At 42.1% G+C, this 27,819-nt stretch overlaps 1 protein-coding gene across 1 annotated transcript in view; it reads left to right on the top strand.

Moving 5' to 3' along the window:
- Window positions 1-25,972, top strand: part of METTL16 (methyltransferase 16, N6-methyladenosine) — a 96,688-nt gene extending 70,716 nt beyond the window's left edge. Inside the window, exon 10 of the mRNA XM_037491635.2 lies at window positions 13,105-25,972. Within this exon, the coding sequence (XP_037347532.1) occupies window positions 13,105-13,728 (624 nt within the window). The 3' untranslated portion in view covers window positions 13,729-25,972. The remainder of the gene's footprint in view (window positions 1-13,104) is intronic.
- Window positions 25,973-27,819: the final 1,847 nt, after the last annotated feature.

The raw sequence follows: 27,819 nt of genomic DNA, 5'->3' as shown, positions 1-27,819 counted from the left end.
TCAATGTGAATGTACTATGGTCATTGTTTTTGAAAAGTCAAATTACTGATTTATAAGTATATACTAGAAACACTTTGATTCCTCTTTTTATTTGGAAGTTCCACGAGGGCAGAAACCATTATTAATTCATCTGTAAATTTTTTAGCAGTACTTGCTTTTTCTACCTTCCTTTCTTTATTAGAGAAAAGGGATTAAGTTTGAGAGCCCCACTTTTTTCAATTTTAATGTTTACTAATTTGTTATTTTTATATTTCCTTATGGTAAACCTTTTAGAAATATTAATTTTTATAAAATATTATACAAGCACTGGGTACAGTCAGAAGTGCGGGAGGGTGAGAGAATTCACCAGAGCCAGAGCGGGTAACAGAACAGGCAGACTGACGAAGTACACTGCTGAGGGGAGCAGCAGGCGCTGCAGGAGAGGTCTGTCGCGCCATGTGGGACCCTCGCTGGCGGCTGGGAATCGAACCGGCGCTGCAGAGGCTGTGGGCAGCTTTTGCAGCCCAGCGCTCAACTGCTGTGCCACCAGGGAGGCCCTAGAAGTATTATTTTTTTAGGGCCTCCTGGTGCTCAAGGGGTTAAGACGCAACCTATGAAGCTGTCCACAGCCACTGCAGCACGAGTTTGATCCCCGGCCAGGGAGCAACCCACATGGCACAGCAGACCTCTCCTGTCACGCCTGCTGCTCCCCTCAGCAGTGCATTTCAGTCAATCTGCCCTTTCTGTTCCCCGCTCTGTCTCTGGTGGATCTCACACCTCCCCCCCGCCCCACCTCTGACCTGAACCCAGTTCTTGTATGCATAAATAAATCTTTAAAAAATTAATATATATAGAAATCTTTAAAAATTAATACTTTTTTTTAAGATTTTATTTATGCATACAAGAACTGGGGTACAGACCAGAATCACGGGGGTGAGAGGATTCACCCAGAGACAGAGTAGGGAACAGAACAGGCAGACTGAGTGAAATACACTACTAAGGGGAACAACAGGTGAGACAGGAGAGGTCTGCTGCGCCATGTGGGTAGCTCCCCGGCCAGCCGGGGATTGAACTGCTGCTGCAGAGGCTGTGGATAGCTTCATAGTGCTGTGCTTAATTAACCCCTTGTACCACCAGGGAGGCCCAGAAATATCAATTTTTCTTAAAGGAGGGGAAATTCACCATAACACTACCACCCAAAGATCACCACTGTTAGCAGTTGAGTGTGTATTTCACATATTCAAAAGACTCAAAAGTAGTAGCTTTCTTTTTTAAATCAATTTCTAATACTCACAGAAAACTACACATTTAGTAGTACACAAAAGTATGATAAAAACAACTTAGCCCCATCTTAGCCACTTAATTCTATCCCACTCCCCAGAAAGAACGTATTTTGTAGATACTGCTTTCCAGACTGATTGCCTTCATAACTCTTGATCTGTGCTGTCCACTGTATGGGCTAATAGCCACTTGTGGCTTTTTAAATGAAAATGAATTTATTTATTTTTAAAGATTTATTTATTTATACAAGAACGGGGTATAGGCCAGATGCGCGGGAGGGTGAGGGGATTCACCAGAGACAGAGTGGGGAAGAGAACAGGCAGACTGACGAAATACACTGCTGAAGGGAGCAGCAGGCACGACAGGAGAGGTCTGCTGTGCCATGTGGGTTGCTCCCTCGCTGGCCAGGATCGAACCAGCTCTGCAGAGGCTACGGACAGCTCACAGAGCTGCACTCGACCGCCTGTGCCACCAGGGGAGGCCCAGAAAATGAATTTAAATTTCAGGGTTTTTAGTCTCAATAGCTTCAATTCAAGTGTTTAATAGCCACATGTGACTGGAACCTACTGTATAGAATAGCACAGATAAAGAACATTTATCACAGAAAGTTCTAATGGTCAGAACTACTGTAGATAAAAATATGCTTTAGGGCCTCCCCGGTGGTGCAGTGGGTTGAGCGCAGCGCTGTGAGGCTGTCTGCAGCTTCTGCAGCGCCTGTTCAATTCCCAGCAGGCCATGGAGATTCCCACATGGTGAGGCAGACCTCTCCTGTCTCACCCACTGTTCCCCTCACCAGTGTACTTCGGTCCTTCTGCCTGTTCTGCTCCCTGCTCTGTCTCTGGTGAATTCTCTCAGCCTCCCGTGCCTCTGGCCTGTACCCCAGTGCCTTACATAAATAAATAAATCTTAAAAAAAAAAATGTTTAAAAAAATATGCTTTAACCTTAGTTTTTGATTTATCAACTTTAGTTTCAATTACCTTGTTTCTGTTTAGATATAGTTTCATAAATTTAAAGACACGTGTAATATCATTAAATAAATAATATGTGTATTATATGTATATTCATAATATAAATGTGGTGTCACAATAAATATGCTAAGTATATCTGTTATAAATTTAAATTTTTAAATGACTTATTGACAAGTAACCCAAATTTCCTCATGCTTATTCCCAGTTGCTAACCCCTCCCTCTCTCAGTCTCCTGCCATCAGTCATCATGGATTGGTCTTGTCTGTTTGTAGCCTTTAGTATCTGAGTTCTTTCATGACAAGTATATATGTGGGATTCCTCTACTCTATATTGTTGTGCGAGAAAGAAGTCATTCTTTGGAATAATGTTACTGTATTGTACGAATAGGCTATAATTTCTTTTTTTTTTTTTTTTTTTTAAAGATTTATTTATTTATACAAGCACTCGGTACAGTCAGAGGCGCGGGAGGGTGAGAGAATTCACCAGAGCCAGAGCAGGGAGCAGAGCAGTCAGAAGGACCAAAGTACACTGCTGAGGGGAGCAGCAGGCGGCAGGAGAGGTCTGCGCGCCATGTGGGACCCTCGCCTGGCGGCTGGGGATCAAACCGGCGCTCCAGAGGCTGCGGGCAGCTTTGCAACCCAGCGCTCAACCGCTGCGCCACCGGGGAGGCCCTAGGCTATAATTTCTTAATCTATTCTACCATGCAGAGACATTTGAGTTGTTTACAATATGTGGCTATTATGAATAATGTTTCTGTGAACATTCTTGTACAGCAATTTTACATTTCAGTTGTGTAAACTAGGAGCAGAACTGCTATGGAGTATGATTAAGTTCAACTCTAGTAAATCCTCCTAAAGGAGTTGTTTATACCTAGCAGATAGTACCTGCAGTTGTTCCACATCTTCAACACTTGGTAGTCTTAACAATTATGTCATTATGTTTTATATTGCATTTCCCTGATAACTAATGAAGTGTAATGTCTTTTATCTGTCAAGTATTTGCAGATTTTCTTTCTGTCAGCTGTCTAAATTTCTTGCCTATTTTACTACTGGATTTTGTTGGCTTGCTTTTTTGATTCATTTGAAGGCATTATCAGTATTTTCTGGTTTTGAGCCCCCTTTTAGTTATATATTGCTAATATCTTCTCAGACTGTACCTTGACACCTTTTAATCAACAAAAAAATTGTAATAATTTAACCCAATGTACCTTTAGGTTGGTTATTACTTTTTGCATCTTCTTTATCTCAAGGTTAAATCTTTCATTACTTCAAGTTCATGAATATATCTTATATTATTTTCTAGATGCTTTATTATTTGAAGAACTTTTTTTTTTAAAGATTTATTTATTTATGCATACAAGAGCTGGGGTACAGGCCAAAGATGAGGGGGTGAGAGGATTCACCAGAGACAGAGTGGGGAACAGAACAGGCAGAATGACTGAAATACACTGCTGAGGGGAGCGCAGGCAAGACGGGAGAGGTCTGCTTCTCCATATGGGAGCTCCCTGGCTGGCCGGGGATCAAACTCGTGCTGCAGAGTCTGCGTATTGCTTCATAGTGCAGTGCTTAACCCCTTGCGCCACCAGGGAGGCCCTATTTGAAGGCCTTTCATTTAAAAGAAATCTTTATTTTGGAAAATTTCAAATTTATAAAAGATTGGAAGACTAAGCCTCCCTGGTGGCACAAAGGTTAAGTGTCAGTATTAAGAAGCTATCCACAGGCACTGCAACATGAGTTCAATCCCTGGCCTGGGAGCTGACCCACATGGCACAGCAGACCTCTCCTGTCTGCCCACTGCTCCCCTCAGCAGTGTATTTCAGTAGATCTGCCTGTTCTGCTCTTCCCACTCTGTCTCTGGTTAATTCTGTTACCCACCCCCACCCCCCATACCTCTGGCCTACACTGCAGTTCTTGTATGCATAAATAAATTTTTTAAAAATAAATTTTTCTTTTTTTTTAATTTTTTTTTTTTTTAAGATTTATTTATACAAGCACTGGGTACAGTCAGAAGCGCAGGAGGGCGAGAGAATTCACCAGAGCCAGAGCGGGGAGCAGAGCAGGCAGAAGGACCGAAGTACACTGCTGAGGGGAGCAGCGGGCGGCAGGAGAGGTCTGCGCACCATGTGGGACCCTCCTCTGGTGGCCAGGGAGCAGCCGGGATCAAACCAGTGCCACAGAGGCTGCGGGCAGCTTCGCAACCCAGCGCTCAACCGCTGCACCACCGGGGAGGCCCAATTTTTCTATTTTTTTTTTTTTTTTAACATTTATTTATGCATACAGGACTGGGGTACAGGCTAGAGGTGTGGGGGTGAGAAGATTCACCAAAGACAGAGTGGGGAGCAGAACAGGCAGACTGACTGAAAATACACCACTGACGGGAGTAGTGGGCGAGTCAGGAGAGGTCTGGGCACCATGTGGGTAGCTACCTGGCCGGGGATCGAATTTGTGCTGCATGCAGCTTCATAGGTTGCGTCTTAACCCTTTGCATCACCAGGGAGGCCCAAATCTTTTTTTAAAAATGTCATTTTTTTTTTTTTAATCTTTATTTTTCTGAGTGCTTCTCCCTGATATTAACATGTTCCTCAGACTCTATCTTGCCTGTAAATTGGTATTTCTATCTAATAAATGGTCAAAAAGAGACTTGACTTTCGGGAGGGGAATGAAGAGGTAGGACTATTTTCTAGGTTGTGTGTATGGTATATTTCCATCAGAGGGCACATAATGTTTGCTTGTCTTTTTGTAATGTCATACTCATTGATGATATTGTCGAGCCATTCATTCAATTACATTTGAAAAATACTGGTATTCCAATTCTGTCATTCTTTATTATATAAAAGTATTTTTATAAAAAGAAACTTTCCTTTATCAATTATTTGTTCACCCAAGGTCTGGTTCATATGGTAAAGCCAGGATAAATACTTGATTCTTTTGTTTTATTTTTCAATTTTAAGAATAATTTGGTGGCTTCCTAGCATCTCTCAAAGAGGGTGGTTTAATTTTTGTTTTGTGCTTGTTTGTTTTTTAAATATTACTTGTTTTGTTTTTGTTTTTATGCATACAAGAGCTGGGGTATAGGGCCTCCCCGGTGGCGCAGCGGTTGAGCGCTGGGTTGCGAAGCTGCCCGCGGCCTCTGCGGCACCGGTTCGATCCCCGGCTGCTCCCCGGCCACCGGAGGAGGATCCCACATGGTGCGCAGACCTCTCCTGCCACCCGCTGCTCCCCTCAGCAGTGTACTTCAGTCCTTCTGCCTGCTCTGCTCCCCACTCTGGCTCTGGTGAATTCTCTCACCCTCCCGCGCTTCTGACTGTACCCAGTGCATGTATAAACAAAACAAACAAATAAAATAAATAAATAAATAAATAAAAACATGCCTCTATAAAAAAAAAAAAAAAACCTAAAAAAAAAAAACATATTTAAAAAAAAAAAAAAAAGAGCTGGGGTATAGGCCAGAGGTCCAGAGGGTGAGAGGATCACCCGAGACAGAGTGGGAGCAGAATAAGCAGATCTACTGAAATACACTGCTGAGGGGAGCAGCAGATGAGACAGGAGAGATCTACTGTGCCATGTGGGTCACCTCCCTGCCCGGGGATCTAACTCGAGTTGCAGTGGCTGCTGATACTTAACCCCTTCGCTCCACCAGGGAGTCCCTAATTTTTGTTTTTAAAGCATTGTAAACTCATAGATAAAACTTTAAATTTTTCAATCCATTGTACTAATTATCTTTATTGGTATACTGGTTGTGTCCCATCTGTGGCCATGGGAAATTTATTCAAGTTGACTCCTGAAATTTTTTATCATGACTAGTGGTCTTCAGTAGCTTCCTTGTTTGCTCGTATAGCACATTGTTCCTGGCTTTTATTTTTTTTCTGTCCCAGACCTGGAATCAACCATTTCTCCAAGGATATCTGGTTTGTTTTTGGTTTTTTTATTTTGTTTTGTTGTTTGTTTGTTTTTTTTTTAAGATTTATTTATTTATTTATACATACAAGCACTGGGTACAGTCAGAGGCGCGGGAGGGTAAGAGAATTCACCAGAGCGGGGAGCAGAGCAGGCAGAAGGACCGAAGTACACTGCTGAGGGGAGCAGCGGGTGACAGGAGAGGTCTGTGCGCCAGGTGGGACCCTCCTCTGGTGGCCGGGGAGCAGCCGGGATCGAACTGGTGCTGCAGAGGCTGTGGGCAGCTTTGCAACACAGTGCTCAACCGCTGCGCCACCGGGGAGGCCCGATATCTGGTTTGTTTTAATGGGAAATGTTATTTAGAAGTATGATATTGATCTGGGCACTAGCTTGATCATTAATGGGCTCATCATTGTTGCTGGCCTTTCTTATTTTGTAGAGGTTGGAATTAATTTCTTTTTAAAGATAAAATATCTATTTCATGCTGATACTTTATAATCAGTTTCTACTTATCATTTGTTTATAGCTGCCATTCTAAAATTCCATGCCACAAATCTTAGTCCTCAACCCTATTAATATAATTACTCATTTGTTTTGATCCATGACACCACAGGTTTCAAAAATGACTTGTGAAAATAGCAATTATGTTCTTTTTTGTCCTTATTCACTATGTCATGATGAATTTTAAAGTCATTTGGAATATTTCCTCCTTGTGGATTTATGCCTAACTATGGCACATAGTTAGGTTTGTTTGTTTCATTTTACTTTATATTTTTAGGGACCACTGTATTCATTACTTAATTTTGCTTTATGTAAAAGATTTTCACATGTTTTTCAAATCAAATCTAATTATATATATAATAAAATCAAATCTAATTATATATATATATAATCAGAAAGCTAGCTTCTTTCTCTTGTCACTTTGCCCTAATCCTTTACTTCTCTGTAGGTTACTACTTAATGATTTTACATTTAGCACAACAAATGAAAAACAGCAATTCAGTTTGTTGGGGATGATTTCAGGAGATTTTAAACACATGTCAGGTTAAGATAACTATGGAAATGCCTACCAAGCTGTTAATAAGAAAACTATGTCCTTACATAGCAAAATATTCAGTTTACTTCATGGCAGCAGAGTGACGGGTATTTGAATAAGGCACAGTCCTGAGATAGTGTGGCTGCCTTTCTAGTGTTACAGAGCAACCCCGATACAAAACGGGTTGCCTGACAGCGGGTCCTTACCCACACACTTATAGTGCACTTATTAATGCTAAACTGCAGACACACACAAAAGGTTGATAAAAGGTTTGTTTACAAGGGAAGGGGAAATGGGGAAATGAATAACTCAGGGAGAAAAAGAGGGAGATAAGTTCATAAATGCGTCCTACCCGTTCTGCTGACCAGGTGAAGAACCAAGCGAGCTGCATGGCCAAGAGAGCGACACCCCAGCCACATGGCCAGTAAAATACTCAGTGAACATAGTTGCTTAACCCCACCCTCAGGTCCTCGCAATCTTCCCTTTGGTGATCATAGGATTTGTAGTTCCCAGTGTCTTGATGGAGTGGGGTTGGAGTACACATAGCCTGTATGGAGTTTGCTCAGGACATCCTTTACCCCTAACACTAGCACACCTGATGTCTGTCAGTATTAGCTGTGAGATATCATTGTTGGCCCCTTGTCTCCAAATAATGATAGCCTGTACTGACTCTCAGCACCTAGGCATTCTACCTGTTTTTGGAGGCCTTGCAGCAGTAGCCATTTGGAGGATGGCATGGACCCCAGCCAATGGCTAGGAGCACTCCTACCCCCTCAAGACCATTCTAGAAGCAGCTTTACCAAAACAAGGGTGGTGTGGCTTCTTGCTCAGATGGCCTTCAGTGAGTGACTCTGCTTTTCCTGCAGATGCTAGAAAGAACTTAATGATTTAATGCAGCTTGTGGCTTTGTTGAAAATTTTTGCTTTTGCTTTAGTTCACAGCAGAGCTTTGGCAGCATAACAGATGCTACATTTGTGTCAAGTTACACCTCATCTGAAATTCTCTTGACTGCACCACTGAGATCTAGAAATTAAAGTAAGAACTGGGATGTGAGAAATTTATAGACAGACCTGCAAGCTGAAGCATATTTTAAAATTTAAGAATGATTTTGCCCACTGGTTTCAGTCTGATGTGTTTTTAATAATGCCACAAAATAACACTTAAAGCACACCCCCCTTTTGATTATTATGCATTGGATACTTTCTTAAAATTCAAAACCCCTGTAGGATTTGCAGCTCTCCACCAATTTTTCAAGTTGAATTTCAGTTGAATTTCACCTGGGTGGTGTAGTAGTACATTTTCTATTCTTAAATAAGTTGTAAATTCACCTTCTGGCTCTTTGCATTAATTAGCCATTATAAATGATTGATTTTTTTTTAACACTTTGAAATGTTGAATTATTTCTGTTGCCTCGATTGCTAAACTAGATTATGACAGTTTGAGTGTAGCACTCTTCATTTAAAATATTTGTGAGGGTCTCCCTAGTGGCGCAAGGGGTTAAGACACAGCCTATGATGCTATCCACAGCCACTGCAGCATGAGTTCGATCCCCAGCCAGGGAGCTACCCACATGGCCCAGTGTAGACCTCTCCTGTCTCGCCCACTGCTCCCCTCAACAGTGTATTTCAGTCAGTCTGCCTGTTCTGCTCCCCACTCTGTATTTGTGATTTGAGATTATAAGCATATTAGCAAAATAAGATCATCTCTATTGAGGAAAAACAACTTGTATTTTCTAGTGTTGTGGCAAGGTATGAAATTATCCTCTACTAGAGATCTGGAGTTAAATTTACCTATTAATTTCTCAAGATCTCCTTTACTTTACTCTTTTTTTTTTTTTTTAGGCATGCTTTATTTATTTGTTTGCTGGTTTCTTTGTTTGTTTTGTTTATACATGCACTGGGTACAGTCAGAAGCGCGGGAGGGCGAGAGAATTCACCAGAGCCAGAGCGGGGAGCAGAGCAGGCAGAAGGACCGAAGTACACTGCTGAGGAGCAGCGGGCGGCAGGAGAGGTCTGCGCGCCATGTGGGACCTCCTCCGCCGGGGAGCAGCCGGGGATCGAACCGGCGCCGCAGCGCAGCTTCGCAACCAGCGCTCAACGGGAGGCCTACTTTACTCTTGACCCTGCCATGTTAACTGTTGCAGTACAAACAAGATGGGGAGAGGAATAATTGCTGTAAACCAAGCTTAAGTTAATCTTCAATCATTTAAGAATGTTGCCTGGGAATTTCTAGATTATAAATTGTCTGTCTCTTGAGTGACTCATTTTCTATAGTAGAGTAAAATCCTAAAGCAATCCTGAGATTATGTATGTGTACCTGTGTGTTAAAACAGTTAAGTAAAAATCTTCAGAAATACCAAATTTGTTGATTGGCAGTTGTATGTAGAAAATTGGCACTCAGGTGCCTTTTTTGAGATAGGGAAGTCTTCATTTTCCTCCAGGGATAACAGGGTAATAGTCTGTGTTGTTTCTGACTCCCTCAGAACTTGGAAAGTAGAGTCTGATAGCACTCTTACTAGGTTTATCTCTCCTTTAAGTTCTAGACATGATGTTGAGTCTTTTCTAAACTTTCGGAGAACGTATTGCAGGCCAGCTTTAGCACAACAAATGAGAAACAGCAATTCAATTTGTTGGGTGGAATTTATGGGCACAAATGACTGTCATCCTCTGTCAGAAGAGAGATGGGGTGTTATATCCTTTTAACCATATTTGTAGATGACCTTTGGTATGCTAGGATGGCTGTTAGGGATGGCCCTGTTACTGTGACCTCTCCAAGGTAACAGCCTCGGGTGTTGGTTAAGTGAAATTGGAAATTTGATTCTTGTCCCCCATTCTTCTCTTACACACCACCATCTTTCTTCCTCCCCACCTTAATAATCATATTTTAAGCTCCTTAGTGTAAAGTCTTCGGCTCTTAGTGGACTGTAGAAATATTGTATCTTAAGTTGGATGATTGAGTAATAACAATACTACTGTGTTAATGTCAATGTGAATTTGTATCATCTTGTTTGAAACATTAACTGAACAAGTTCAGGCTCAGACATGGCTTAGAGTCCACTATTAATTTCTCGAGCAGGTTCTTATACCCTTTGTGTTTGATACTATTCTAGTTTCCTTTTTTTCCAATTAGTTGCTTTCTGGTATAAAGAGGAGGTATACATTGTTTCTTAGAAATTCTGTTTCTGGGCCTCCCCAGTGGCACAGCAGGTTGAGCACAGTGCTGTGAAGTTCTCTGCAGATTCTGCAGCGCTGGTTCAACTCCTAGCCGGCCAGGGAGATACTCACAAGGCATGGCAGACCTCTCCTGTCACGCCTGCTGCTCCCCTCAGCACTGTATTTCAGTCAGTCTGCCTGTTCTGCTCCCCACTCTGGTGAATCTTCTCACCCTCCCACGCCTCTAGCCTGTACCCCAGTTCTTGTATAAAAATAAATAAAATCTTTTTAAAAAAAGAAAGAAATTCTGTTTCTGATACTACTTTACAAGCTTTCTGGCATGGAGCCTCCTGGTGGCACAAGGGGTAAAGTCTCAACTCTTTCAAGCTATTGCCAGCCACTGCAGCATGAGTTCGATCCCCAGCCAGGGAGCTAACCCACATGGTGCAGCAGACCTTTCCTGTCTCACCCACTGCTCCCCTCAGCAGTATATTTCAGTAGATCTGTCTGTTCTGCTCCCCACACTACCTCTGGTGAATCTTCTCACCCCCTGCACCTCTAGCCTACACCCAAGATCTTGTATGCATAAAGACATAAAAATAAATCTTTGAAAGTTTTCTGGCATGGAGTAAGCTTTTTTTTTTTTTTTTTAAGATTTATTTACTTTTCAGGCCTCCCCGGTGGCGCAGTGATTGAGTGCTAGGTTGCGAAGCTGCCCGAAGCCTCCGTGGCGCTGGTTCTATCCCCTGCTGCTCCCCGGCCACCAGAGGAGGGTCCCGCATGGTGCGCAGACCTCTCCTGCCGCCCGCTGCTCCCCTCAGCAGTGTGCTTCGGTCCTTCTGCCTGCTCTGCTCCCCGCTCTGGCTCTGGTGAATTCTCTCACCCTCCCATGCTTCTGACTGTACCCAGTGCTTGTATAAATAAATAAATCTTTTTTTAAAAAAAAAAAAAAGTAAACATCCTATTAAAAAAATTATTTACTTTTATTTATACAAGCACTGGGTACAGTCAGAAACGCGGGAGGGTGAGAGAATTCACCACACCAAAAGCGGGGAACAGAACAGGCAGATGGACGAAATACACTGCTGAGGGGAGCAGTGGGCGTGGCAGGAGAGGTCTGCGCGCCATGTGGGACCCTCGCCCAGTGGCAGGGGATCGAACCAGTGCTGCAGAGGCTGCGGGCAGCTTCGCAACCCAGCTCTCAACCACTGCGCCACCGGGAAGGCCCTGGAGTAAACTATCTTATGTATTTATGGAGTATATGGTGTTGCTGGCTAATTCTTGTAAAATCTTACCCAGTAATTGGACTTTATTGTGTGTATAGGTGCATGTACTCTGTCTCTGTTTCCAGGTAGAATTGTAGGTAGCAGCACAATTATCAGATGCCCTTTTTTCAAGAAAAGATCTTCAGAATTGATTGATGTTTTCTCTTTTGGGAAATTTATCCTTTTAATTCTTACATGCTTATTTTGAACCTGACCTGAGAATTAATATTTAAATGTTTTGATAAGTTTTATCAAGCAGGTACAAGTTTATCTCTTAAAACAACGTGCCTATAATGTATCTGACATTCACTAACAATACTTACAAAAAATGTTTAGTAAGTTTAAACTTTAAAGAAAGCAATTGTAAAAATAGTTGTGTCATTTGATTTTTTTAATGGAACCTGAGTCCCCCTAGTGGGGAGAATATAATTCACTTTTCAAGCTTGAAATAGAAAAAAGAAAGAAAGAAAACAAAATTTATGTGGAATCAGCTTTTATATCCATTGTTCTCATTAGTACTGATATCCTCATATCCACTCTCCCTGGCTGAGCTGCAATGCTCGGCTAGCCATTGACTTGGCCCTAACTTTAGCCAAGATTCAGCAATCTGCCTCTCCCCTGCTCTCCATCCTAGTGGCTGTTGCCATTCCTTGCTGTGATCTCACAAGCTGTAACTGACTGCTTCTGTCAAGCCTCAGCAAGTATAAACTCATACTAGCAGTTAGTGGTTTTTAAGCCATGCAGTTCTTTATAGGAGAGAACACAGTGCCCCCCAGAGGTTTCTAAAGTTGCTACAGAAAAGAATAATTTTAAGGGTCTGCTTTGGGCAGAGTAGGTAAATTAAGAACAGTTAGTAATGGGAGGAGGTACGTACTGCTGGCCAGAACACGGGCAGCATGGTATGGCAAAGGGTACCTGGGTTTTGGGTTCAAATAGTAATTTTGTAATTACTAGCTGTCTGACTTGGAACCGATTATATAACCTCTGTCTTAGTTTTTCCCTCTGTAAAGTGGGAAGATGGAAAGCTAGTTTCCAGGGTTGTTGTAAGTTTTGAAAATAAATGTGCAAAGGATTTTGTGTTTTTAGTGCTCTGCATTTGGTAGCAGAAATAGGAAAATTTTTTTCACTGGTGAGTTCATCATAATGCATGAAATTTCGTTAGTTGGATAACTTTCTCTTCTTCATGCCTTTTTCTTTCAGTCACCACCAAGTAAGCGAAGAAAATTAGAGAAGCCAAGGAAACCCATTACATTTGTAGTGTTGGAGTCTGTGATGAAAGAATTATCTCTCAAAGCCTCATCCTTGGGTTCTGAGACAGTGGAAGGCATAGTAGTTGTGACAACATGGATTGAAAAAATTCTCACCGATCTCAAGGTACTTGGTTTAATCCCAGTGAAGTGCTAATAAATAATCTTCACTGTGTGAAGAAGTACTTACTATCTTCCTTTTATTCTCTTCTTTATTTAAAATAAGTTTCGCAAGGAGAAAAGTGATTTTTCTATAAATTGTGTTTTTCCTCCAAATAGGTCCAACATAAAAGAGTTCCCTGTGGAAAAGAGGAAGTTAGCCTTTTCCTAACAGCCATAGAAAACTCCTGGATTCATTTAAGGAGAAAGAAAAGAGAACGAGTGAGACAATTGAGAGAAGTTCCCCGAGCTCCTGAAGATGTCATTCAAGCCTTGGAAGAGAAAAAGTCTACTCCCAAAGAGTCTGGCAGTAGCCAAGAGTTGGCCAAGGGCCCCCCGGAGAGTGCCCTGTGTGGGCCTGCTCCACTGGAGGGCGAGCCTGTCACAGTTGAGGGCCACGGCCCAAACCAGGATTTGCTTTCCCAGGATGAAAACCCAGAAGTCATGGAGGATGAAAGGAGTGAGGAGAAGGGAGGGATGGGGGCTTTGGAAAGTTGTAAAGGCTCTGGCAGTGGATCCCAGGACCGAGAGACTTTTGAGCAGCTCAGCAGCCCAGTGTCTGAAAAAGGGAATCATCTCCAGAGAGTGGCTGGACATTACCTATTTAAGTGTTTGATAAACATTAAGAAGGAGGTGGATGATGCCTTAGTTGAAATGCATTGGGTTGAAGGCCAGAACAGGGATTTGATGAACCAGCTTTGTACCTATATACGAAATCAAATTTTCAGGCTTGTTGCTAGTTAACTCCAATTTTTTTTTGCGTAGTTGGGAAGGTTTCTATGTACAAAACAGTTTGCTTTGGAGTTACCAGTGGGGTAGCAAGAGGAATTCTACCATTGGTCCATTGGTAGCATTATATGGAATTACCTTAAGAAAAAAATGGAAACAAATTAGTCCATTTTAAATATTTGTATTCTCCCCCTCGCCCCCTTTTTTTTTTTTTTTTTTTTTTTTTTAAGTTATAGAGCATTGTAGTATGGCAGTTCAGGAAGAATCGTGGTTGTCAACATCAACAAAAACCATCAGTAAACTTTTAAGGGATTTAAACCTGACTTAAACTGACCACCTTGCCTTGAGACTGATTCTCTGAAACTAAGAAGATTGTTTTTGGAATCTGGTCTGAGTTAGAACTGGGCAGAGCATCATGCTCACTCTTACCCATTGTTCCTCCTTCAAGAAGGTGGAGTGGCTTTCCCATCCTCCAAATGGAGGCAGTGTATCCCAAGACTGAAGACTTTCTGTGGGTACATATGATTGGTTACCCCTGCATCAATCTTGAGAAAGGAACTGACCTAGAAGTAGGTGGTAGGAGAGAAAATCCCTGCTATTGCCAGGAAGAAGTATTGGTGAGCACCTGGCTGTATCACATACCTGACTCATCTCTGTTTTAGTGTTCCTTATTTCAGAAACAGAATTAAGTAAGCAAAACTCCCAGATGTATTTGAAATACAACAGAATGAAACCATACCCTTACCTCCACCCTGTCAAAAGTATCATTTTGTAGCAATTTTCCTGCTGTATGACTTAATTTGTTTTGACATTTGAAGTGGAGATCAGTTTTGTTTTTAATATGAGAGTATTGGAATTGAAAACTCTTAGTCCTTTTTGAATCCAGGGGTAGAGGAAATATTTTTCTTGGCATTGAATAGGTAATGATCAGCGATAAAAAATAAGAAATGAAGCAACAAGGGTGTGTGCTGTGGGTTGCTTAAGAAAGTTTCATCAGTTGGCAGATAAGTTGTAACTGATCAAATACTACTTTTTTCTGGGTTCTGTTGTAATCTCCTTTGTTAATGCTTATCATTAACAGAGAGTACTGAGGCCAAGGAAATCATGTTCTTAAAACATGTTTTTAATTGGCTTGTCAGAGCTCAACAGGAATGCCTCTGGAAAAGGAATTCCTTTTCTTACTCTCTTAGTCACTCTCTGCCATGCTGACTTTCACAGCTTGATTTTACACCAGCAGCCTAGGGTTCTGTTTAGACTGAAATCTGAGTGTGGTACCAGAGTTCCTTGCCATTTTCAAGGAAGCCTGGGATTGAATAGATAAGCCACTTTGTTTTTTTTGAGAGGTGGCTATCCGTTAGAACAGAAAGATGATGACTTGGCCATATCTTGGCAGCAGCTAGAGCTGACCTTAAACAAAGATAAAAGAAATGAAAATATTTCCCTGAATATTGGAGACAGGTGTAAAAAGAGAACATGTGACCAGTCAGTGTTTATAAACTAGCCCATGCACCTTCCAAGAATCCATAAACCTCTGGCTCTGTGAGCAAGGTGTTCAAGCCCTCCCCTCCACCCTCGAAATAAGGGTCTCTGTTTTAGAGAGGGAGTGTCACTAACCAGATGAGGACTAAGAACCATTGTACTCTACAACCTCTCATTTGATAGGATGAGGAAACCAATACCCAGGCGTACATAGAACTGAGATTCAATCCAGGGCCCTGGATTCCATTGTATGCGTGGAATTATAATCTCTACCCACCTACACTGTACCAGCCGTGCTTGCCTATCATGACTATCACGTTTTGAATCATGCTGAACCCAAATCTATTTTCTATCTTAATAAAATTTGAGGATGATTGAGTTTAAGTAGCAACTATTCATTTGATAAGTAGTCAATAAGAATTGTTTGCTTAAAAAAAAAAAAAAAGAATTGTTTGCTTATCTGACTATAAAAGAATGAAACTGTACCCTTACCTTGATACCCATGCTCAGTAGATACTGGGAAAATGAAAGCTGAAGGCAAAAACAGTAATGAAATCACTCTTAGCCTCAGTCTTCTCATATACAAGCACTGTTGGTATTTCAGTGTTTCCTTCTAGTCTCTCTTTCTATAGATAGGGTGTGAGAGTGTGTGGACTTAACTTTGGTTGTACAAATGCTATATGCTCGGTTTTACTTCATTTTTTTTCATTTAACCTTTTGTATTTTTCCAGGTTATAACAGTAGTATATTTATTTACACTCCTTGCCTGTTGAAAATGTTCTTTAGATGTGATGTTAGCCTTTGTTTAATACTTAGAGATTCCCAGAGAATATTCTGCATAATTAGAGGCAAGAAAGATGTGTTATTTCTCTATGTGTTTCACTGCCTCAGGTTTAAGACTTGCTATTATGGAGGATTTTTGTAGGTGTTACCCTAATACTCTTAAAATTAAAAAGGTATGTGACAAGGGAATTTTCTACTACTAGAACTAGGTACTATCTTTTCATTAGATATCTTCATTTCCTTGCTGAAAAGATTAGCTTATTACTATCTAATGAGGGAGCCTTGAAAACATTTTTTTAAAACATTTAAAGGGCCTCCCTGGTGGCGCAATGGGTTAAGTCCCAGCACTCTGAAACTATCACCAGCCACTGCAGCAAGAGTTCGATCCCCAGCCTGGGAGCTAACCCACATGGCGCAGCAAACCTCTCCTGTGTCACCCAATGTTCCCCTCAGCAGTGTATTTCAGTCAGTCTGCCTGTTCTGCTCCCCACTCTGCCTCTGGTGAATCCTCTCACCCCCCACACACCTCTGGCCTACACCCCAGCTCTTGTATGCATAAATAAATAAACTTAAAAAAAAAAACCTTTAAAATTTCTTTTGGTTATGCATATACTTTATAATGTGATGCAAGACAACATGCACCTCTGGGATAGGGGAAAAGGAGCAGAACAGGTGAATCTACTGAAATACACTGCTGAGAGGAGCAGCGGACGAGACAGGAGAGGTCTGCTGCCCCATGTGGGTTAACTCCCGGGCCAGGGATCAAACTCATGCCATACTGCCTAGCAATAGGTTAATAGTCCTGAGACTTAACCCCTGCACCACTGGGAAAGCCCAGGAGTTAAATATTTATGGTATCATTGTAAATCCTTTTATGTTCCCTGGCCTTGGCTTCTATCTCTTGATAATGACTAAAGTAGGAACAGAAGTTAACTTGTTTTCCAAGGGGGACTAAAGTTTTGGTTCTTTGGAATCTGCTTTGCTTCCAGCAATTTGGTTCCTTCACTCTATGTCCTTGCCCAATATAATAGCATCACCACTTGTCAGGGCTAGCATCTCTGAGGTCAAGTTTCAGCTAATCTTTTCTTTTTCTTTTTCTTTTTTTTTTTTAAGATTTATTTATTTATGCATACAAGAACTGGGGCACAGAGGTGTGGGGGTGGTGGGTATTCACCAGAGACAGAGTGGGGAACAGAACAGGCAGACTGATCTAAGTACTGCTGAGGGGAGCAGCGGGCGAGACAGGAGAGGTCTGCTGCGCCAGCCGGGGATCGAACTCGTGCTACAGTGGCTGCGGATAGCTTCATAGGTTGCGTCTTAACTCCTTGTGTCACCAGGGAGGCCCTAATCTCTTTTTTTTTTTAAGATTTATTTATTTAGTAGAAGATCTGGGGTGTAAGCCAAAGGTGCTGGAGCAGAACAGGCAGATTTCTAGTGAAATCCACTGCCGAGGGGAGCAGCAGGAGAGACAGGAGAGGTCTAGTGCACCTTATGTGGATTAGCTCTCTTGCCAGTATGGAACTCAGGCTGCCATGGTGGGCCCATCATGGTGATAATGCTGAGACTTAACCCCTAAGCCACTGGGGAGGCCCTCAGCTAATCTTAAGAGTTTATGTTGATGACTGAAAATATTATATTTTTTAAAACATGAAACCTCTTGTCTTGGTGTAATTCAAAGCTTTACCATGTGAGCTTACCAGCTTCTACATTCTGACAAGTAATAAACTTCAGGGTGTGGAAAAGATGCAAAAGAGCCTGTGGGAAATCCAAAGCCTTTTAAAAGGGAAGAACCTGTCTGTCTGGCTTACACCATAGCGTTTTTCTTTCTAGCCACACGGGGGCATCTTTGGCTGTTGTATCAAGTGCCTTAATTGTGAGCACATAAAATGTGCCCTTGGTATTTTCTTGAAATATCCACTAGCTACTCATATAAATATTTTCATGTAAGCAAGTATTTTCACATAAATAAAATTTGGAAAATAATGGTAGGAAAAACGGGGGAAAATCACCCCCTTTTTTTTTTTAAATCTGGGCATTGTCTTTCAGTGTTTCTATGTTTATGGTTCCAGTTGACTGTTTTTTCTTTCCACCTGTCCTGCTACTGTTGAGTATATCATGTTGGGTTAGGTTGGGTCAGTACTTTGGATCACTTTCTTACTGGTATCTACTTAGTGAGGGTACTGGAGCGGGAAATGTTTACTAATCTTAAACATTCATTTTTCAAGGATCTATGTTTCAGGAAGAATGATTTAGAGAGCTTAAGGAAGAAATTGGTTTTGATATTCTCTTGTCTTTTAATTTTTGTTTTGGTGTATTTTCCTGGCTAACAGGCATGTGTGTTAATATGTGTTGTTCACATCAAACATTGGCACAGTTGGTTCTGTGTTGTGTATATAACATAGGTTAGCTGGGTCTGGATTCCCACAGGGAGTGTTTCTGTGTAGAACATGTATTATTACTAAACCTGGGAGTGTGTGAATTCAAGAAATTCCATTTACTCTTATTTTTATGGCACAGGACCAATGTTATGAGTCCAACAGATTTGCACATTAGGAGGAAGAAGGACCAATTTGGAAAGCAAGGATCCTGTGAAAGAAGGAAAGTCTCAAAGGTGCAACAGTTTTACAGCCATCGAGGAGGTGGGAAAGTTCTGTGACCACATCCTTTTTAGGGACATCTTTTTTAGGAAAGTTGGTACTTAGGAGATTGGATCGAAGCATGGACACTAAACCAGTAAAACCCAGAAGAGGCTTACTAGTGAGAATGAGTTGACTTTTGCTTCTGGGAGCAGGGTATTATTGGGCCTGAACCTTTCTATGCAAGTGCACAGAACCTCTTGGTGCCAGTGCCAGCAGTGTTAGAAAGCCCTGCTTAGGGCTCACTGTACTAGCAGCAGGGCTGCAAACACACACTAGAGAGATCCTGCTCTGTTCTGGAAAGACATTCAGATTCTCTGCTGTGACTCACCCAAATGACTAAAACAGCGGTTGGTTTTTTTAATTGCTGGTTGGAACAGTTAATGCTCCCTTTCGGAACAACTCATGCTGCCTTTTGGAGGCTGAGCTTTTACTCTGGAGATTATGTTGTGACTGGGTGAAGGCCTTACACCTCTGAATGAATACCCCTTGAGGTATATATAGCCTGTCATCCTATCTTAGTTGAGCCAGACACTTGAGGGACTCTACTTTCTTCAGGGAAGTGTAGGATCATGGGTCTGGGTTCTGGGTTATGCATAATCCAGAAACACATAGAAAAAGTAGACCAGAACCTGCAGAGGAACTTGGTAGAATTAGCTTGTATGTGATAACTCTCAAAAGGGCAAGTGATGTATAAATCCAAGATGCTTTTCAAACCATGCCAGGGGAATGAAAATCAGGAAACAAAGCTCAGACTTCACAGTTCATCACATCTGGGTTTACATTCCATTTCCACTTACAGGGTAAGTCAATTTCACTTAGCTTTGGCTTCCCCATATAAGAGATGAGAAATATTTATTTCACAGAGTAAGCAGTTAAGTGAGAGAAGTACTTAAATAGCTGGTAGGCATCTCAACTTGCTTATCTTTTATTCTTTGAGTTCTCAGTTTCTGGTCAGAAATCTACCAATGACTCAAATGAAAAAGCTGATTCCACAAGTGTGCATCTGCAGGTATAGAGAGTCACTTACCAATAAGAGCAAAATCCAAGCTTCCATGTAATGGAGGAATGAATAGAGAACCGTTATTGATATCTTGTGTAGAAATCGTCTCATTTGGTGCTCCTGCAAAATTCTGATGTCCCTGTTTGATAACTTAAAGAAATGAAAGCTCAAAAGCTTCAATGTCTTGCCCTAAGGTTATTCACAGTTAAGTCACAAGCAGGATTTGAACTTAGCCCCAGTGATCCAAGACTTGGATCTTGTACCAAATCTCAAGATTCATAGCAAGTGCTGTAGGTGGGTTAGAAATGGACTCCATTCTCATTTGACCAACTTCTAGGGAAGGAGACTTCAATTATATGACACAGGTAAGAGAGAATAAGAATCTCTCACAAACTTCACAATTTAGATTTTTTTCCAGCCTGTGATCAATGAGCAAGATTTAGTAAGTGAAATTGCTTATAATTAGTTTTTAATTTATGCTACCAAATCTTTTTAGAATTTTGTGTTTGGCAGTAGTGGAGATAATTAAGTAGTTAGTGAAACCACAAAATAAAATGTCTAGTGCAAGCACACGTTGGATCAGAATCAATGTAAAATAACATAATTAGGTAATGACTCTTTGACAATACATAATTGGGACTCTTTGACAATACATAATTGAATAGTAAATGGAAGAGAGGTTTTATTTTTTAATAATAGACTACTCAAAATATTTCACTTATAGAACAATACAAAATTGATGTGCTTTTTTAGAGAAGGTAGCAGTTGTCAGAAAAATACGTCGTCTTTCCCCAGGTAGGTTGAATGAACTCGTGTAAAACTGGAGAAAAGAAAAGGCTGCCTGCCATCTGGTGGACCCATTCAGGGAGTGTGGCCCGGGAGTCTAGAAACTAAAGCCAGGAAATTCCCAGCTGAGGAAATTGGCTGACTCCAGCAGCCCGTCAGCCCCCAGGGAAATGGCAACCAGAGCTACTGCTGCCCAGAGAGAGAGAGAGAAGGCTATCCAGAGAGCAGTGCTGAGTTGGACCCCCTCCTGCGTCAGTGGGTGAGCAAGGGCCTTCTCGCAGATGTCTCTTAGTGGGAAAAGAGGATTCTAGTCTGGTCTCACGTAGGTAGGATCCTTAATTCAGATGTTTGCCACAGGAGTCACCCCTTTAAGGCCAGATATGGGAATTCATGGACCAAACTCTGGTCTGTATTTTAGTGAATTGTAGGTGAACACTAGCAATGATCCTATTTGTTCTTTTCTCTAGTTGGCTGACCTCATCGACTCATACACTGTTCACCGATAATATATCCATCATAAACAAATCTGGACCATTCCTGAGCTCTCAGTTTCCACATACCTAATCACCTATTGGTGGGGTGTCTTAAATTCCACTGTGGGAAAAAAAAATATCCACTGTAGCTGTGTCAAACACAACTTATTGTCTACTCCTGTTTCTCTCTTGTATTCTGGAACACCATCTACCTAGCTGTCCAGCTGGAACTCTGTACCTCCCTCTCCTCAAACCAGAGAGTAAAATCTTCCACTTCAGAAATATCTCCAAAGTCCAGCCCAACTTCTGTGTCCCTAGTGCCATTGTCTTAAGGCTTTTTCTCATCACTTGCCTGGACAAAGGGTAGCCTGATCTTCAAAGTTAAGCAGTGAGGGCCCTCCCTGGTGGCCTAGTGCTGTCACCGCTAAGGCCTGAATTCGGTCCCCAGGCAGGGAACTAACCCACATGTGGTGAGCAGACCTCTCCTGTCTTAGACAGTGCTCCCCTCAGCAGTATATTTTAGTAAATCCACTGTTCTGCTCCCCACTCTGTCTCTGGTGAATCCACCCCCCCACACCTCTGCCTACATCCCAGTTCTGCTATGAAAAAGTACAAAACAAAGCTAAGCCATGAAGGAGCAAATTTAGATAGATGGGGAAGGGGGAGTTGGAGAAATCTGCTTCATCTTTGGGAGTGAGGCGGGGTGAAACATCTTCCAGAAGAAAGATCAGGATGGGAAGTAGACCCATGGCAACAGGTCACATTAGTTACGATGAAGAGAATGAGGCACTACCTGATAAAGCACAGGAGAACTTTCCCCTTTCTTTCATTTTACAAAAGTAATGCATTTGCCTAAGAACTTTGGAAAAATAAAAATTTACAGTTCTGCGCATTTTTTTATATTTTGTTACTTTTAAAATTTTTTAAATGCATGTATTTTATTTTTATAGAGATTTGTTTTTATTTATTCATACAAAAACCGGGGTGTAGGCAGAGGTGTGGGGTGGGTGAGAGGATTCACCAGAGTGAGTGGGAAGCAGAATAGGTGGATCTCCTGAGATACACTGCTGAGGGGAGCAGCAGGTGAGACAGGAGAGGTCTGCTGGGTCATATGGGTTAGCTCCCTGGCCAGGATCGAACTGTCCTCCTGTTGCAGTGGCTGATGATAACTTGATAGGGCTGAGACTTTAACCCCTGCACCACGAGGGAGGCCCTGCATTTATATTTTTATTTCTTTTTTTTTTTTTTTTTTTTAAGATTTATTTACAAGAACTGGGGTACAGGTCAGAGGTGCGGGAGGGTGAGAGAATTCACCAGAGACAGAGCAGGGAGCAGAACAGGCAGACAGACCAAAAACACTGCTGGAGGGAGCAGCAGGCGAGGTAGGAGAGGTCTGCTGCACCATGTGGGTTTCTCCCTGGCGGACTGGGAATCAAACCCGCACTGTAGAGGCTGCAGACAGCTTCACAGTGCAGTGCTCAACCTGCTGCGCCACCGGGGAGGCCCTGCATATATATTTTTAAACAGCAAATGTGGAATCATATTAGTTACGTTCTTCATTTAGCAATGTAATTGTGATATAACCTTTATTCTAAGTATAAAATTTATGTCAGAAAACTTGCAAAAATAAAAATTACTAATAATCACAGAACATGAAAACAACCACAGTTAATATTATGGTTTATTCACAACCCTTTTGCTAAAACTGTGAGGGTTACCTCAGTAAACCAATTGTTCCTGGCTGGAAATTCAGGTTTTCTCGTTTTCACTATTGTAAATCATGCTTTAGTGAATATCTTTGTTTTTTCTTACTGTTTTAAGATAAATTTATATATAAGAATTACTGCAGCAGGAGACTGGACTCTTAAAGACTGTATTTCCATTTTGCTCTCTAAGAAGGTTGTGCTAGTTTGTTTCCACAAGTGCCTGTTTGGGTTTTTTGTTTCTTGTTTTTAAAGATTATTTATGCATACAAGAACTGGGGTACAGGCCAGAGGTGTGGGGGGTGAGAGGATTCACCACAGAAAGAGTGGGAAACAGAACAGGCAGATTGAATGAAATACACTGCTGACAGGAGCAGCGGGCGAGTCAGGAGAGGTCTGCTGCGCCATGTGAGTAGCTCCCTGGCCAGCCAGGGATCAAACTCATGCTGCAGATATATATAGCTTCACAGTGCTGAGTTTAACCCCTTGCGCCACCAGGGAGGCCCCCAGTATGTTTGTTTTGTTTTTTTTAAGCATACTTCTGCTAGCACTAGAAGATGAATTTTTAAAAATCCTTTATCAACTGATAGCCAGAAATATTTTTATTGCTTCACTTTTATTATGATAGTCAAGGTGAAACTTTTTTTAATATTTAGATTAATTATTCATATATGTGGATTTAACTGCTTTCATTTTTCTATCCAGTTTTTTTTTTTTTTTTAAGTGAATTGGAAGGGCACATCTTACCAATATTTCCTCCATTTTTTCACACATCTTTTCCTTTTATTTATGGTGACTTTGTTTTGTTTTGCATTTAGGAGCCTTTGGAGGGTTTATGTAATCAAATCAGTCATGCTATGCCTTTGTATTTTCTTTGTTTGCCTTTAGTGGTAGATACCTCCTTCATCACTCTTGGAACAGAAAAATGTCTACCTATGTTTTACTAAGACTCTGACTCTTTTTTTTAAAAGATTTATTTATTTATACATAGAAGAACTGGGGTACAGGCCAGAGGTGTGGGGGGGGAAGAGGGTGAGAGGATGCACCAGAGACAGAGTGAGGAACAGAACAGGAGGATTGACTGAAATAGACTGCCAAGGGGAGCAGCGGGCAAGTCAGGAGAGGTCTGCTATGCCATGTGGGTAGCTCCCTGGCCAGGGATCGAACTCGTGCTGCAGTGGCTGGGGACAGCTTCATAAGTTGCGTCTTAACCCCTTGCACCACCAGGGAGGCCCTCTTTTTGACATTGTTTACATTCAACACTTGAATCTATATTGGTGTATGATATGAGGTTTAAGGGCCTGTGTTTTAACAAATAGTTGAGTTACTACAGAGTAACTCTTTGGCGAGATTACTGGTAAACTCTAGCACTGCCTCTGAGGTGTCTGTGTTGGGAACAGGGACTCTAGCAGGGTGGGGCCTGGGAAGGGTTGTATCTACTATCCTAGACCCCAGCCTGGAAGGGGAGGAGAGGCACAGACAGGTATGTGGCTCCTAGAGTGTTTCTCAATACAGATTCTATAGGTGTTGGGGCCTTGATAAGAAATTTGGTTGTAGTTGTGGAGCTGAGACCTCGATCTAGGTAATTCAACCAGTAACAGGACATTCCTCTGGACCTTACATACTCTTCTGAGAAGGCATCGATTACTAGCACAGATAGCTGATCTCTTGAGTTTCAAAGACTTGATTCTGTAGCTTTGCATTTAGGTGTGAGCTTGGGTTGCTTGGACAGTAGACCTTAGTCCTTTCTGTGGGACACTGATTGCATTCGAGCCCTCTGCCCTGGGTAGGACCTTCCCTATCATCAGTAGCCCCCAACTTCCCGCTGCTCAACTGGCTCTGCACTCTCATGGCAAGACTCCACCTCTCTCTACTCATATCTTTGCTCAGTCTCCCTCTGTCCTGAATTAATTTACTTTCATAAAGCCAACTTTTTTTTCTTCAAAGGAATAATTGAAATCCTCCTCATTTCTCTTGTGCCTTTCCACTTTGATCTACTTTCTCCTACCCAAGTCATCCATAGCTCCCACTCTAGCTGCATAGCTTGACTAGCCTCTTTCGTTTCTCAGAAAAGCTCAGAGTACAGGACTCCTCCCTTTTTCCCCTCCCCCTGAACTGCATTTCTTTGCTTATTACTCAGTGTTCACACCCAGGGTGGTTGCTTGGATAAAAATCTGCCCCTTTAACCAGTCACTTTTTTTCAGGCTGGACATAAAGTGAGGCATGGCTATCTACCCAGGCCCAGAAGCTCGTACAGTAAGTTAAGAAGCTCTAAATTTTCAGAGTGGCCTGAGGTCTTATAGTGTCCTCCAAGTTCTTCTGAGTACCCAGACCATAAGCCTGATTCACTTTCCTTACCTTCTCACTCATCTGCTAAGCTTGTTTATTGGGCACCACTATGCAAAGTTAATGATTATTCCTGTCTTCATCCAGGAGGGGAGAAGTGATCTCCTTACTATCACCCATTTCTGTGAGCTTTTCAAGGACTCTGATCCTACTTTCCCAGGCTGGACTATCCCACACAGTCAAAGGAGGAATAGGCTGACACTAAGCAACTTTGTGACCATGGATAAGACACTGTCTTGGACCAGGTGATCTCAACTCTTGAAGCTGTGACATCATGTGAGGCAAAGAAAAGGGAAAGGATGTGATGGAAAGGTGGAACTTGATTGTACCAGTTTTGTAGGTTCAGGAGAACCCCTTTACTCACTGGGAATAGAGGAAGGTAGGTGCTGACAGGTAGAAACCTTTGGCTCTTCATTTAGGATTTTACTTACTTATCAAAGTAAGTAAAAAATCTTGCTCATTCATTCACAGTGGGCTTGTCAGGAATCAGGTTCAGTTGGTTAACCCAACCTTAAATTCACTTATTTCTTCTTGACCTTAGAAAAATAGGATTATCGGGCATCCCCAGTGATGCAGCGGGTTCAGCGCAACACTGTGAAGCTGTCCACAGCCTCTGCAGCGCAGGTTTGATTCCCGGCCGGCCAGGGAGATACACACATGGTGGCGACAGACCTCTCCTGTCTTGCCCGCGCCTCCCCTCAGCAGTGTTTTCAGTAGATCTGCCTGTTCTGCTCCCCACTCTGTCTCTGGTGAATTCTCTCACTCTCCCACACCTCTGGCCTGTACCCCAGTTCTTATATAAATAAATAAATCTTTATTTAAAAAAAAAAGAAAATTAGGATTATCTGACAACCTAAAATGAGTCAGCACCTTTATGAGACTTTGTAATCAGTAGTACATCCTCTTGTGCTACATCCATTATGGTGGTAGAGAGCAGAGCTACCTTTTGTAGGTATTACTGTGGAACTGAGTTTAGCTCTGTGATCTTTTACCCTCACCAAAGACCTTGTGACCTTGACTACAAGGATATCTAGCCCAGCTCCTGGCACACAATAAATATTTGTAAAATGAATGTCATCTGGTATGTCCCTGAGTATACTAATCTGTCCCTTCCTCTTCATCTCATAGCTAATTTTCTCTTTTTGGTCTTGCTTTAATTGTTAAGTAAGAGTGACTTAAAACCACTTGCAACTTTTGAGAAGTTAGGCCTGAAGAGTTAGGACATCTGGGAACTAGTGTAAATGTCTGCACGTTTGGCTTGGTAGCCGCTTTCTCCCATATCATGGCCTGTACTTTGCAGGGATCACACAACTGATTTTCATAGATCTTTAGAGCTGTGGCCCCTCCATGCTCAACCACAGATGCTGGGCCATTAAATATGCAGAGATCAGGACCCTATATACTATGTACTAGTAATGCTCCATTGGGGTGAATGGTGGAAGATGAAAGATAGTCTCATTAAAGGAATGTCTCTAGTTAGCATAACAAAAAATTTGAGGGACTTAAACTGGGTGTTGAGGTGCACAAGACTAGAGGAAGAAAACTGAAAATAGAAACCCACTCATGAGAGCCCACAATGATGGAAGGCCCAGGGTTCCTTCTGCCCCAAAGGTACTAAGCACCTAGAAGCCATAAAGGAACTTTATGACTTTGATCATTACCAAGACATGCCAGCCTTTCTCCTGAAACATCAAAAAGACTTCTTTTCCCTCTCCCTTGAATGAATACAATGGCCAGCTTCTCCAGTTCCACCCCCTCAGAACAAGAAGCTGGGCTAAAATAAAATGATAAGCAGTCCTATTCATTCCTTTCTCATTTGTTTCCCCTTACAGATACCTCCTATCTCCATTGTCCATTCACCTAGTGGGGAAATTTTGGTTGATGAAGAATTCTGTTTTGGCCACGGTCAAGCTCCAGTAGGCAATGACAGGCCCAGAAAGCCTCCTTTCTAAACCCTTGCTTTTGCCTAACATCCCCTGGCTGCTGTCCCCACATGACCCAAATAAACAGATGATCATGTGAAGCCAGTAAGGCTGTTTGTTTTAAATAGCAAGCATCTCCACTAAGCTCTGTAGCAGATGGGGTATTGCGGGCAAGGGAGAGGCTGGCATTTGAATTTGTTCACCCCACTTTTATCTCCCATTCTCCACCCTTTAAGGAAATGGTGCCTTCAACGTGCTAGTTTTCAAAGGAGTGTGTTCTCTTTTATTTTTTTTAAAGATTTATTTATGCATAAAGAGCTTGGGTAAATGAATGTCATCTGGGTATAGGCCAGGGGTGCAGGAGGTGGGGAGGACTCACCAGAGACAGTGGGGAGCAGAACAGGCAAATTGACTGAAACACACTGCTGAGGGGGGCAGCAGGTGAGTTAGGAGAGGTCTGCTATGCCATGTGGGAAGCTCCCTGGCCGGGGATGGAATTTGTGCTGCAGAGGTCGTAGATAGCTTCATAGTGCTGTGCTTAACCCCTTGCACCACCAGGTAGGCCCAGGAGTGTGTTCTTAATGTCATAGAGTTGGTCTCTGACAAGAGTCAGAAAAACTGGACTTCAGCCTCTAGAAGAAACCTCAGGGCTGTACCAGTGCCATGACCACTTGGGAAAGGCAAAAGGGTTGGGCCAAATGGAGCTCTCTGCATCCTGGACCAGTAGGCAGAATGCTTCCTTGCTAACCCCAAACAAAACAACTTGAACAAGAACCTTATTTCAGTCACTATGTATATTGTTTAACCACACACACACACACACACACACACACACCTATATATTGCATTTAAACTTCCCATTCCCTCTGGTTGTGCAGTGAAACACTCATCCACCCTGATAAGAGGCAGACACCTTAAAGGAAGCAACATCAGGACCTGCACAAATCTAGCCCTCCCAGGAAAAGGGCGTTCCTC

The sequence above is a fragment of the Talpa occidentalis genome, unplaced genomic scaffold, assembly GCF_014898055.3.
Source record: "Talpa occidentalis isolate TD23 unplaced genomic scaffold, MPIMG_talOcc4v2.1 talOcc4.7, whole genome shotgun sequence".
Taxonomy (NCBI): domain Eukaryota; kingdom Metazoa; phylum Chordata; class Mammalia; order Eulipotyphla; family Talpidae; genus Talpa; species Talpa occidentalis.
This window is presented reverse-complemented; position numbering and strand designations above follow the sequence as displayed.